The sequence below is a fragment of the Scylla paramamosain genome, chromosome 44, assembly GCF_035594125.1.
Source record: "Scylla paramamosain isolate STU-SP2022 chromosome 44, ASM3559412v1, whole genome shotgun sequence".
NCBI classification, from domain to species: domain Eukaryota; kingdom Metazoa; phylum Arthropoda; class Malacostraca; order Decapoda; family Portunidae; genus Scylla; species Scylla paramamosain.
The window spans coordinates 3945015-3957514 of NC_087194.1; the positions used below are offsets into that span (position 1 = coordinate 3945015).

Consider the following 12500-nt stretch of genomic DNA (forward strand, 5'->3'; position numbering starts at 1 on the left):
AATCTAATCATATCGAGAGAGAGAGAGAGAGAGAGAGAGAGAGAGAGAGAGAGAGAGAGAGAGAGAGAGAGAGAGAGAGAGAGCGTATTATTCTCATCAGTGTTGCTCCATCTATGCAATAAGCGTAAATAAAGTATTGGTGCACTATGCGAGTGAACCATTTACGGCTACAGAACGAGGGAAACGAAAACAAAATGTGAGACCAGCAGTTGAACGAATTATTACGGTATTCATCGGACCCCCTTTGCTCCGATGCTCTTTTTTTTTTTTTCCATAGTTCACCAGGCGCCGTAAATCCTGTGCAGTATTGGCCCCCCTGCTCTCACCCGTTGCTAAGTTCCCAGGCTCTCTCCTTAGTCCATGAATGGCTAAAGTACACGACAATTCTCCGAGAAATATTGAGTTGGTCTATATGCGCTGATAGGCCACTAAAAAAACTATTCGATCCCATTTAAAGTTTGTTGAATTCTCTGTAAAGATGTTTCGATTCTCTTTAAAGGTATTTTGTTTGTTTTTAATGGTATTTCAGGCCTCTTCTATGATATTTTGATTGTCTTTAATGGTATTTCAGTTTTCTTTAAAGTTTATTCGATTCTCTTTAAAGATATTTGAATTCTGTTTAAAGATATTTCAATTCTCCTTTAATATTTAGTCTTGAAATAACATCTCCCTCTAAAGATAATCTGACCCAATTTCAGGGCAATCCGATCCCTTTTCAACACAATTTGATTCCCTTCATATACATTCCCATCCCTTTCACACACACACACACACACACACACCATATAAGCCCTCTTTCTATTAATATAACCTAAATTTCACACTTCCTCTAACGCACACGCACACTCTTATTTCCTCTTTGTTAATGGTGACGAGTATTCCTTGCGAAGCGAGATTGAAGCTGTTACATTTACATTCTTTAGAGAGAGACGTAGGTTCAGATCACATCTTAACCTACGCCTCTCTAACGGATGCAAATTTAACAACTGCAGTCTCAATTCGTAAGGAATATTCTTCATCCCCTGAATGACTAAAAGGATACAGGGGATGAGGATGTTCCTTACGAGGCGAGAATGAAGCTGTTAAATTTATATTCTTTAGAGAGACGTAAGTTAAGAGAGGACCTGATAGAAGTCTTTAAGTGGTATAAGGGTTATAACAAGGGGGACGTAAACAAAATTCCTAGTATCAGTAACCATGATAGAACAAGAAATAACGGGTTCAAGCTTGAAAAATTAAGGTTTAAGAAAGAGATAGGAAGAAATTGGTTCTCAAATAGAGTGGTAGATGAGTGGAACACTCGGTAATCATGTTGTTAGTGCTAAGTCATTAGGGAGCTTTAAGACAAGATTAGATGAATTTATGGATAGAGAGGATAGGTGGAAATAGGTAGGTATATTTCATGCAGGGGCTGTCACGTGTAGGCCTACTGGCTTATTGCAGCTTCCCTTATTTCTTAGGTTCTTATGTAATGTAACCTAACCTAACCTAACCTGACCTAACTGGCCTTTCACACCCTTCCACACACACACCCTTCTCTTCTAACCTAACTTAACCTAACCTAACTTCACCTAACCTAACCCAACCTAACCTAACATGACCTAACTTAATGTAACCTAACCCAACTTAACCTTTCACTCCCCCCCCCCCCCACACACACACACACAGACACCTTTCTTTTCTCTTTATCTTAGTTCAGGCCAACACTTCAAATGCTTCCGTTAGTATTGATAATATTTAGTAATGATTAGACTGCTGTTTGAAATCTGGCATGTTCCTTGTAGATGTGATAATAACTTGATAAATAAATGCAGCAAGGGAGACTAAACTAACCAAAGAAAGCATAAGGATTAGACTAGCTGAAAATCCGTAAGCACTTGTAGAAATAATAGATAGATAATGTAAGGAACAATAAATTAAAGAAAAGAAAGGTTAGGAATAAAATAAGATCACTTCCTTCATAGATAAATAGATAAATGAATGTGCAAATCAAGTAAATTAAGCAAAGATGGAACCAAAATAGACACATGAATATACAAACATGTGATTTATCTAAAGCAACAGGTGTGGAAGTAGACAGGTGTGGGGGAAACAAACAGTGATACCCAAGAACTACGATAATAAAAAGAAAACAGATAAATAAGACAGGGAAACGCTAAGAACGCAACAATTTTACTGCTGTGGCCGTCTCCTTAAACTCCAAACCCTCATAAAAATTTGTTGGAATAGAGACAGGAGAGAAAAGAGAGAAAACGGTTCATTTTGTCTTTCTGTGCAACAAACTACGTGTGTAATTTTTACCACTAAAAAAATGTGTCAACTCAAATGTTATTATGCATTAAAGGGGAAAAAAATTATGTCTGGCAGTGAAAGGGTTAAAGAGGTAAGGGACTTAAGATGGAAAAACTAAAATAAACTTAAATAAACTAAAATAAATGGAAATTAGACATAAAACACACACAAAAAAAGGAAAGAATTAAGGGGAATGAAAAGAAAAAGAAACTTAGTGCTATAAATACATAGAAGAAATAAAAATATTTACCAAAAAACAGACAAAATAAGGGAGGAAAATTAATTAAACACACACACACAAAAAAAAATAAAATAAATAAATAAAATAAATAAATAAATAAATAAATAAATAAAATAAAATAATAATAATAATAATAATAATAATAATAATAATAATAATAATAATAATAATAATGAATAAATGAATAAACCTCTAATAACAATAACTGGTCAGGTCAAATTCTGGGTCCATTTATTGATGCTGCAGTGAAAAGAGAAGAAAAAAGAAAAGAGAGAGAGAAAAAAAAGTTGGATTTAAAACAGAACAAGTCAGGTGACATATATATATTTTTTTATTTCTTAACTGATATAAACTAGAAACAAAACTTATATAAATTAGAAGAAAAAAATATATAGATTAGAAAAAAGTAAAAAGAAAAAAAAATATTGATTAGAAAAAAAGTTGATACCTATAGATTAAAAAAGGTAAGCAAAATTGATGAATAAATAAAATATATATATATTGATTAGATAAAAACTGATAACTATAAATGAGAAAAAAAAAAGAAAACAAATAAAATAAATAAAAACACATCTATATTCCTCTCACTGCTAAAAACAAACAAGAAAAAGACAGAGAAATGCAAGATCTTAAATGAATGCTAGTCTGCCGTCCATAATCCTGCAGGAACACAAGGTAAAGCACATTAATGGAAGAAGAAGAAAAAGAAGGAGGAGGGAAAAAAAAATTGTTCATTCCCACACACAAATAAGAAAAAGACAGACAAAACCAAGATCTAGAATGTATAACAGTCTGCAGCCATAATCCTGCAGCAAAACAAGATAAAATATAGAAATTAATGAAAAAAAACACACACAAAAAGAAAAAAGGAAAAAAAAAAACAAATTTCTTTCATTCCCACACACAAAGAAGAAAAAGGAACAGACAAACACGATTAAAAATGTACAATAGTCTGCCATTCATAATCCTGCAGCAAAACAAGATAAAACACAGAAATTAATGAAAAAAACACACAAATTTCTTTCATTTCCACACACAAACAAGAAAAAGGAACAGACAAACACAAGATTAAAAATGTACAATAGTCTGCCATTCATAATCCTGCAGCAAAACAAGACAAAATATAGAAATTAATGAAAAAACACACACAAAAGAAAAGAAAAAAAAAACAAATTTCTTTCATTCCCACACACAAACAAGAAAAAGGAATAGACAAACACAAGATTAAAAATGTATAATAGTCTGCAGCCATAACCCTGCAGCAAAACAAGATAAAACACAGACATTAATGAAAAACACACACACACACACACACACACACACACACACACACACACACACACACACACACACACACACACACACACACACACACACACACACCAAAACATTCATCTCATTCCTACAAGCAAGAAATCAATAGAAAAAATGCAAGATTTAATATGTATCAATAGTTTCCATTCATATTGTTGCAGATGAATGAGACAGAACTGGAAAATTAATAATAATAATAATAATAAAAAACATGAAAAACACAAATATATTTCTCTCATGCAAACAGGACAAGAGAAAATGGAAGGCTTACTTTCACACACACACACACACGCACACAGTGAAAGCAAAGGAGAAAGAGAGAAAAAAATAAATAAAAAAAAAAAAAAAAAAAAAAAAAAAAAAAAAGTAAACAAACACACCCTGAAAAACAAAACAAAACACACCCAAAACACCCACACATAAAAAAAAAACATGCAAACACTCTAAAAAAAAAAAACACACACAACACATCAACACACCGCAACACACCCCACACTTACTTGGACAGGTGACGCCGAGCAGTTGGCAAAGTGGTCAACTCCTCCTTCATGACGTAACGTTTGGTGCCCAGACAGTACTGCTCCATGTAGGTAGGCCAGTGCAGGGCGGACAGGGCAAAGTTGAAAGTGTGCTGGTCTGTCTCTGAGAGTGCCGCCCAGAGCCCCTGTACATTGTCATTGCAGAAGTGCCATTCATGTGTTGTGAAGTACTCAAGGCAGGAGGCGGCGCGGTCCAGCTTCTGTGCGATTCTGACCATGCTGTGGGTGTAGAGTGGTGTTAGTGGGTGTAGGGAAGGCTTCAGGGTGGTTCCAGGGTGTAAAGGGAAGGTTTCAGGGTGTTTACTGGGTGAAGGGAAGATTCTAGGGGTTTCTAAGGGTGTTTTCAAGGTGTATGGAAGATTTTAAGATGTGTGGTGTGTTTTCAAGGGTGTTTTTGGGGTGTCAGGGTGTTTTCAAGGGTGTTTTTGGGGTGTCAGGGTGTTTTCAAGGGTGTTTTTGGGGTGTATTGGTGTTTGCAAGGGTGTCTTTAGGGTGTTAGTGTATATGGGAAGAGTTAAAGGTGTTGTGGTGTGTGGGAAGAGTGTTAAAGTGTGCGGCAAGAGCAGTGGGGTGTTTTCAGAGTGTTAGAGAAGATTTTAGGCTGTAGGGGTGAATGTCTGATCAACAATGGCCACTTAAAGAGACTTGTATTCCTCAATGGTCTTGTAGCTCTTTCTGTTTCTCCTCTCTCGTCATTCAAATGTTGAGCACCACTTACTGTTTTGTATCTCAGTGTGTCTGGCGGTGAAAAGGAAGTTTGTGAATGTTTTGTAGGGTGACTGTCATGGGCACTGTCTGATAGGCTAGTGGAGGAGAAAATGATGCACGTTTTCTGTTTCAATCTGGTCGCGTTTTCGTTTACAAATCTTCTGGGGGCGTTAAAAAGAAGTCTGTGATGGTTTTGTGTGTGTGTTGCTGTCATGGCACTGTTTGGTAGGCCAGCTAGTGGAGGAGAAAATGAGGTACGTTTTCTGTTTCAATCCTACCGTGTTTTCGTTTATAAATCTTCTGGGGGTGTTAAAAGGAAGTCTGTAATTCTTTTGTGTGTGTGTTGCTGGCAAGGGTGCTGTGGGGTGACTGTCATGGCACTGTCTGGCAGGGATGTAAAGGAGGAAATGAGGTATAATTTCTGTTTCAACCCTGTCATGTTTTTGTTTATAAATCTTCTGGGGGCATTAAAAGTAAGTCTGTCATTGTTCTGTATGTGTGTTGCTGGCAGTGTTGGTGTAGGGTGACTGTCATGGCACTGTCTGGCAGGTCTGTGGAGGAGGAAATGAAGTATGTTTTCTGTTTCAATCCTGTCATGTCTTCATTTACAAATCTGCTGGGGAAATCTTGAGCACCACTTCTTGTTTTCCATCTCAGTGTGTGGCGGTGGACAGGAAGTCTTCTGCTGTTTTGTTTTTGTGTATAGGAAAGATTTTAAGGTGTACAATAAATTTCAAGGGTGTATAAGAAAGATTGGTGGTGTACATGAGATTTTAAGTGTGTATAAGGAAAAGATTGTATAAATAGAGATAAAATGTGAAGAGATTGTATAAATAGATTGACAGAGGAAGGAGAGATAGACTGATAAAGTACGAGGTTGATGTCTTTCCTTCATCTGGCATCACTCACAAGGGTCACAGAAATCTGGGGTCCCACAACTCACTCACAAAACACACATCACAACACCGCAAACACACCCACACCCTCACGAAACACACCCAAACTCACCCATACACCAACACACCCATCTACACCCACAAACTCACATAGGTCTTTTCCCAGCAAGTCTAGCGGCAGCATCCATGAGGTAAGCAGGCAGCCAGTGTTGGAGCAGGACAGCGATGGTGTTGAGAGCCTTGTGTTGGGTGAACCTCAGGCTCGGATACCACACTACATCGTTCATGGCATTCCTCCTCAGTGCCGACATCCCGTGCTTGTTGATCTCCCCCCACCTGACGGGCCGCTCCATGCCAGACACGCAGTTGTACACCAGTAGCTCCCCGTTCTTCCTGTGAGGGGACAGGAGGTGGTGAGGCGTTGCGGTTTGGTTAGCTAGTGGTAATGAAGTTTTTGAAGTTTCCAGGGTTAGTACTTGGTGTGTTTTGGAGTTTATTAGGTTGTTTTCTGTTCTTTTAGGCCGTTGTCTTTTGTGGTGAGTGTTTTAGTGTTTTGGGTAAGGTTAGGTAGTGGTAATGCAGGGTTTAGTTCTTGTGGTTTTTGCGGTTTTTGGTTTATAGAGTTGTTTTCTTTGTTTTGTTGAAGTTTACTGTTTTCTCCTGCTGTTGTAGGTTGTACGGAGTGTTGAAGTGTCTGGGGCAAGGCTAGTTAGTGGTTATGAAGTTGTTAAGGCTTCCAGGCTTAGTTCTTGCTGTGTTTTGGGACTTACAAGGTTGTTTTCCTTGTTTTTTTCCTGGTGTTGTTGGTCAGGTTTCTAAGACTGAGTTACTGTAGTTTCCAGATTAACTTTTAAAAGACGGGGCATTACAAGTTTGACCCAACCCTTTAGAAAAAGTTAAGTGAGAACAACTAGGTCAACAAACACACACACACACACACACACACACACACACACACACACACACACACACACACACAGACCTCTGAGTAGCAGTATACCAGGCAGCCACAATCAGTAGGTTTATTGGGATGTCAACAGGGATAAGGTCCGCCACCAGCTCCCCTCGGCAGTGCAGGGTCCGCAGCATCCCCTTGCCGGCCCCCACGATGAGCCCCGTTGGTCCGTTCAGGTTGTCCACCCATCCCGGCAGGGGCTCGCGCCACGCTGCCGCCACTGGGATGGCACGGGATGGAATGGAACGGGGGAATGTTAGGTGGGGTGTTGGAATTGGTGCTTTTGGTGTTGAAATGGGCTTTTGGATGTTTTGGTGTTGAAATGAGTGTTTCTTGGTGTTGAAATGAGTGTTTTTGGTGTTGAAATGAATGTTTTTGGTGTTGAAATGAGTGTTTTTTTGGTGTTGAAATGAGTGTTTTTTTGGTTGAAATGAGTGTTTTTTTGGTGTTGAAATGAGTGTTTTTGGTGTTGAAATGAGTGGTTTTTTGGTGGTGAAATGAATGTTTTTGGTGTTGAAATGAGTGTTTTTTGGTGTTACAATGAGTGTTTTTGGTGTTGAAATGAGTGGTTTTTTTGGTGTTGAAATGAGTGGTTTTTGGTGTTGAAATGAGTGTTTTTTGGTGTTGAAATGAGTGTTTTTTTTGGTGTTGAAATGAGTGTTTTTTTTGGTGTTGAAATGAGTGTTTGGTGTAGAAATGAGTGTTTTTTTGGTGTTGAAATGAGTGTTTTTGTTGTTGAAATGAGTGTTTTTTTGGTGTTGAAATGAGTGTTTTTGGTGTTGAAATGAGTGTTTTTTTGGTGTTGAAATGAGTGTTTTAGTGTTGAAATGAGTGTTTTTTTTTTTGGTGCTGAAATGAGTGTTTTTGGTGTTGAAATGAGTGTTTTTGGTGTTGAAATGAATGTTTTTTGGTGCTGAAATGAGTGTCTTTTTGGTGTTGAAATGAGTGTCTGGTGTTGAAATGAGTGTTTTTGTTGTTGAAATGAGTGTTTTGGTGTTGAAATGAGTGTTTTTTGGTGTTGAAATGAGTGTTTTGGTGTTGAAATGAGTGTTTTGGTGTTACATATGGTTTTGTTTTTCATGTAAGAGGGGCACTGGCCAAGAGCAACAAAATGTATAAAAAAAAAATAATAAATAAAATAAAATAAAAAATAAACAAATAAATAAAAAAATAAAAGGTTCACTGAGATACCAGTCCCCAATAAATAAGTTTGTAGTGTGTGTGTGTGTGTGTGTGTGTGTAAGAGAATCCCTGTACCTGTTCAATTAACACCACAACACACCTACAACTATCCCAATCAACACCACCCACACCTGTCTGCCAAACACCACTACACAGTTACACCACCACACACTACCCACACCTGTCCACCAAGCACCACTACACCACTCCATACCTGTCCACCAAACACCACCCACACCTGCACCAACTAACTCCCCCACACCTGTCCACCACCTGTGACTTACCTATGGAAGGCCTGACGATGGCAAGGGGGAGAGATGTGGCTTCCTGCACCAACACATGTTCCGCCAGGGCCTTGGTATAGGTGTAGGTGTTGGGGCGCGAGCCAATTAACCTGCCGGGGGATCACAGGTGAGCGGGGTGATAGGGTGAGGGCAGGGTGATGGGGTGAAGAGAGGCTGATCGGGTGAGGATACTGGTTAGGTGATGGGGAGACTGTAGGTGCTGGGTTGGGTAGATAGGGTGAACAGGGTAGTGTGGGAGGATGAGTAAAGGTCAGGGTGATAGGGTACAGCCAGGGTGGTTAGGTTAGGTTAAGATAGGTTAGGGTAGTGTGACAGGGTGAGTGTAGGTTAGATTAGGATGCTTAAAGTGAAAAGGGTCTCTCTCTCTCTCTCTCTCTCTCATTCTATGCAAAATCAGACTTTCCTTTGCAAGTTAAAAATGAAAACTCTCTCTCTCTCTCTCTCTCTCTCTCAAATCCATCAACCATCCACTCCTCCAGTCATCCACCAAATAAACACCAGACAGCCATCCACTCATCATTCATTTGTCCAACCATCCATTCATCAGCCAGTCATCCGCCAGCCATCCATACTTGGGAGTGAGGTGGTTGAATGTGTCGTCATCCATCCAGTCCACCAGTTGAATAAGCTTGTATGGATCAGTAGGTGGAGGATACACCATCTCCTTCACCTCCCCCCGGTCGCAGTTGCAATAGGCAGTGGAGACGTGGATGAGGGCCTGTGGATGAGAGCTGGATGAGAGGAGCTGTCATTGTGTGGATGAGGGTGGGTGTTGCGGGTGTTGTGGTGTGTGGATGAAGGTGTTGTGGTGTGTGGGTGGATTGGTGTGGGTGTGGATGTGTTTTCAAAGTTTTTTTTTCCTTTTCAGTCTTTTTTTTTTCTCTACAGTTTCTCTATTAGTTTCCCTGTCTTTCCTGTTATAATATTTTCCCTATACACTTAAAATTGTTGCTCTCCAGTGTTTTCCCTTCACAAAAACACTAATTATTTCCCAGCATTGTTCTTCCCCTCACATTTCCTCTCTAAGATATCTCTCTCTCAATTGTTTCCCCTTCACAAACTAATTATTTCCCTCTATAATATACCCTCTATTTAATTTCCCTCAATATTTTCCTCCTTTACCATTTCCCTCTACTTTCCTTTCACATTTCCCTGCTATCATTTAATTATTTCCCTCTACACTACAGTTACCCCTTCACAAAAACGATATTATTCACCTCTACATTGTTTTCCTTGCCCCAGTTTTCCCCTTTCACCGTTTCCTTTGATAATTTTCCTGCACAATTTCTCTCTTTCACCATAATAATAATTTCTTGTACAGTATTCTCTAATTAAAAAACACCATTATTTACTGTACACCCCCTGCAGACTCACCACCAAGGGCCATCACCCCTCCACAACACTGCAGACTCACCCACACCCTTCACAGCCCCACCGACTCACCCTCATGCCTTCCAGACTCACCAGCAGCCCCTCCACAGCCCCACAGACTCACCCACACCCCCTGCACTCTTCCACAAGGCCCAAGACTCACCACCAGGCGTTCCATCTTGTGACAGAGCTCCACTAGTCGTTTTGTTCCCAACACATTCATTTGCAGCGATAGTTTGAGGGCCTCGTCAAATTTTACAGTGGCGGCTGCATGGAACACTACCGACACCCTGGAGATAAGCATGGCAGCGTCCTGCGGTGCCACGCCCAGCCCTGGCAGCATTATGTCCCCCTGTATCGGCACCAGACACCTCAGGGCCTCGGGGGATGTGGCACGCAGCTGGTCGAAGAGCTGTGGGGATTCGGAAAAGGTTAGTGTATTGCTGTGTGTGTGTGTGTGTGTGTGTGTGTGTGTGTGTGACTAGTGTTTTCTAATAATAGTTGTTTACTTTGTGAGTACTGGTGAAATTGTTGTCTATGTATTTTTGCTACTGTTGTTCCTATATGTAATGAATGCCCTAGGGTTAATATGCTATCTATCTGTGTGTCTGTGTGTGTGTGTGTGTGTGTGTGTGTGTGTGTGTGTGTGTGTGTGTGTGTGTGTGTGTGTGTGTGTGTGTGTTCTGTAGAGGGCTGTGTGGGGCTGTGTGGGTGTGAGGGGTGTGTAGGTCTGTTGGGGCTGTGAGGGGGCTGTGTAGAGATCTACATATTTGTTTGTGTGTATGTGTGTGGGGGCTGTGTGGGTGTGAGGGGTGTGTAGGTCTGTTGGGGCTGTGAGGGGGGCTGTGTGGAGATCTATAGGTTTGTGTGTGTGTATGTGTGTGGGGGCTGTGTGGGTGTTAGGGCTGTGTGGAGATCTGTAGGGGGCTGTTAGGGGGCTGTGTGGTGTAGAATGCTGGTCAGTGTTGCAGTTTTCTCTCGCAGGGCTTCTAACAGGGTACTACTGGGCACTATTGGGCTTTCAAGGGTGTTTTGCTGTTTACTTCTTACAGTTAATTGGGTGTAAGTTATTTATTTATTTATCTAGTATTTATTTATTATTTTTTGGGGGGCAAGGTTAAATGGATATAAGTTTTTTTCAGTTAATTTGGTTTAATGGAGTTTAGTGGAGAAGTTTTCAAGTTTTTTTTTTTTTTTTTTTTGGTTAATTGGGTCTAACAGAGTAATTTTTTTGGGGGGAAGGGGGTTTTCAAGATTGTTATTTGTTTTTTTTTGTTTTTGTTTTTTAGGGAGGGAAGTTGATTGGGGTCTAATGAATTATTTTTTTTTAGAGCTTCAGTTTTTATTTATTTATTTATTTTTTCAGTTAATTGGGTCAAATGGATTTTTCTGGGGGGCTTCAAGTATGTTTTTCAAGGTTCTAATGGATGTTTGTGTGTGTGTGTGTGTGTGTGTGTGTTTTCAAAGATGTATTAGGATTAACTTAAAGAGATCAACACGTTTTCTTTACCCAAATTATCGTACTTTCTTTAAATCTATATTGTTTACACACACACACACACACACACCTATAACTCTACTATGAGAGAGAGAGAGAGAGAGAGAGAGAGAGAGAGAGAGAGAGAGAGAGAGAGAGAGAGAGAGAGAGAGAGAGAGAGAGAGAGAGAGAAAGGCACATCAAATTAACAAAGGCTCGCCAAACACTCGTACAAACTTTCTTTTCCTTCCAAGGGTGTCAGTTTAATTAGTGAAGGGGTGACTTGTGAAAACCCTAAGTAACAGATTTTGAAGCACTGTAACACTTATGTCTCTCTGTCTGTCTGTCTGTCTGCCTGTCTGTTTATTTATCTCTCCGTCTATTTAATTATTTTATATCTATACATCTATCTATTTATCTATCTACCTACCTACCTATCTAATCCACTACTAATCTGTCTATCTGTTTATCTATCTGTCTATCTGTTCATTTACTAATCTACGTATCCATTTATCCATCTACCCATTTTACATAAGTTTCCCCCATTTTCCTATAAATCATTTTCTACTATATTTGCCTTAAAATCCTTCAACACATTCCTTCAGATTCCTTCACCAGTCCTACACTCCCCCCCTGCCTCTCCCACTACCGTCTTCCTCCCTCCACACCCCCTCCCTCCCCTCTCCCAGCCCCCTCTCTTTCTCCTCTCCCCAGCAGAAACTTCGCTAAAATCATTGTTGACCTAACCTTGGGAGATGAAAGGTTTAAGGCAGGCTGGGAGTGAATGGAAGATCTTGTGTATAATTATGAATGAAAAGGCGTGTATAATTGTACGGTTGGGGAATGTATGGTCAGTTTCTTACAAGTTTGTGAAGGTTTCGTTTAATGTTATGTTTTTTTTTTTTTTTATTTATTGATGTGGTGGTGGTGGTGGTGGTGGGAGGAGGAGGAGGAAGAAACAAAGAAGAAGAAACAAAGAAGAAGAAGAAGAAGAAGGAGGAGGAGGAGGAGGAGGAGGAGGAAACAAAGAAGAAGAAACAAAGAAGAAGAAGAAGAAGAAGAAGAAGAAGAAAAGAAGACGAGGAGGAGGAGGAGGAGGAGGAGGAGGAGCGGTCTATTTCATTTTATTTACTTATTTTACTTTTTTATTCAGATTTTGGGTGAAGGTTTCTTTGTGTGTGTGTGTGTGTGTGTGTGTGTGTGTGTGTGTGTGTGTGTGT

General features: G+C 39.9%; 1 protein-coding gene across 2 annotated transcripts in view; it reads right to left on the bottom strand.

The window, feature by feature from the left end:
- Positions 1 to 12500, bottom strand: part of LOC135094084 (putative fatty acyl-CoA reductase CG5065) — a 24338-nt gene that overhangs the window by 6612 nt on the left and 5226 nt on the right. For both annotated transcript variants that reach the window (XM_063993860.1, XM_063993859.1), the window contains exons 2-7: positions 9967 to 10215; positions 9005 to 9150; positions 8412 to 8521; positions 6973 to 7165; positions 6141 to 6383; positions 4348 to 4605 (exon numbers count right to left, since the gene is read on the bottom strand). In XM_063993860.1, the coding sequence (XP_063849930.1) occupies positions 4348 to 4605; positions 6141 to 6383; positions 6973 to 7165; positions 8412 to 8521; positions 9005 to 9150; positions 9967 to 10215 (1199 nt within the window). The remainder of the gene's footprint in view (positions 1 to 4347; positions 4606 to 6140; positions 6384 to 6972; positions 7166 to 8411; positions 8522 to 9004; positions 9151 to 9966; positions 10216 to 12500) is intronic.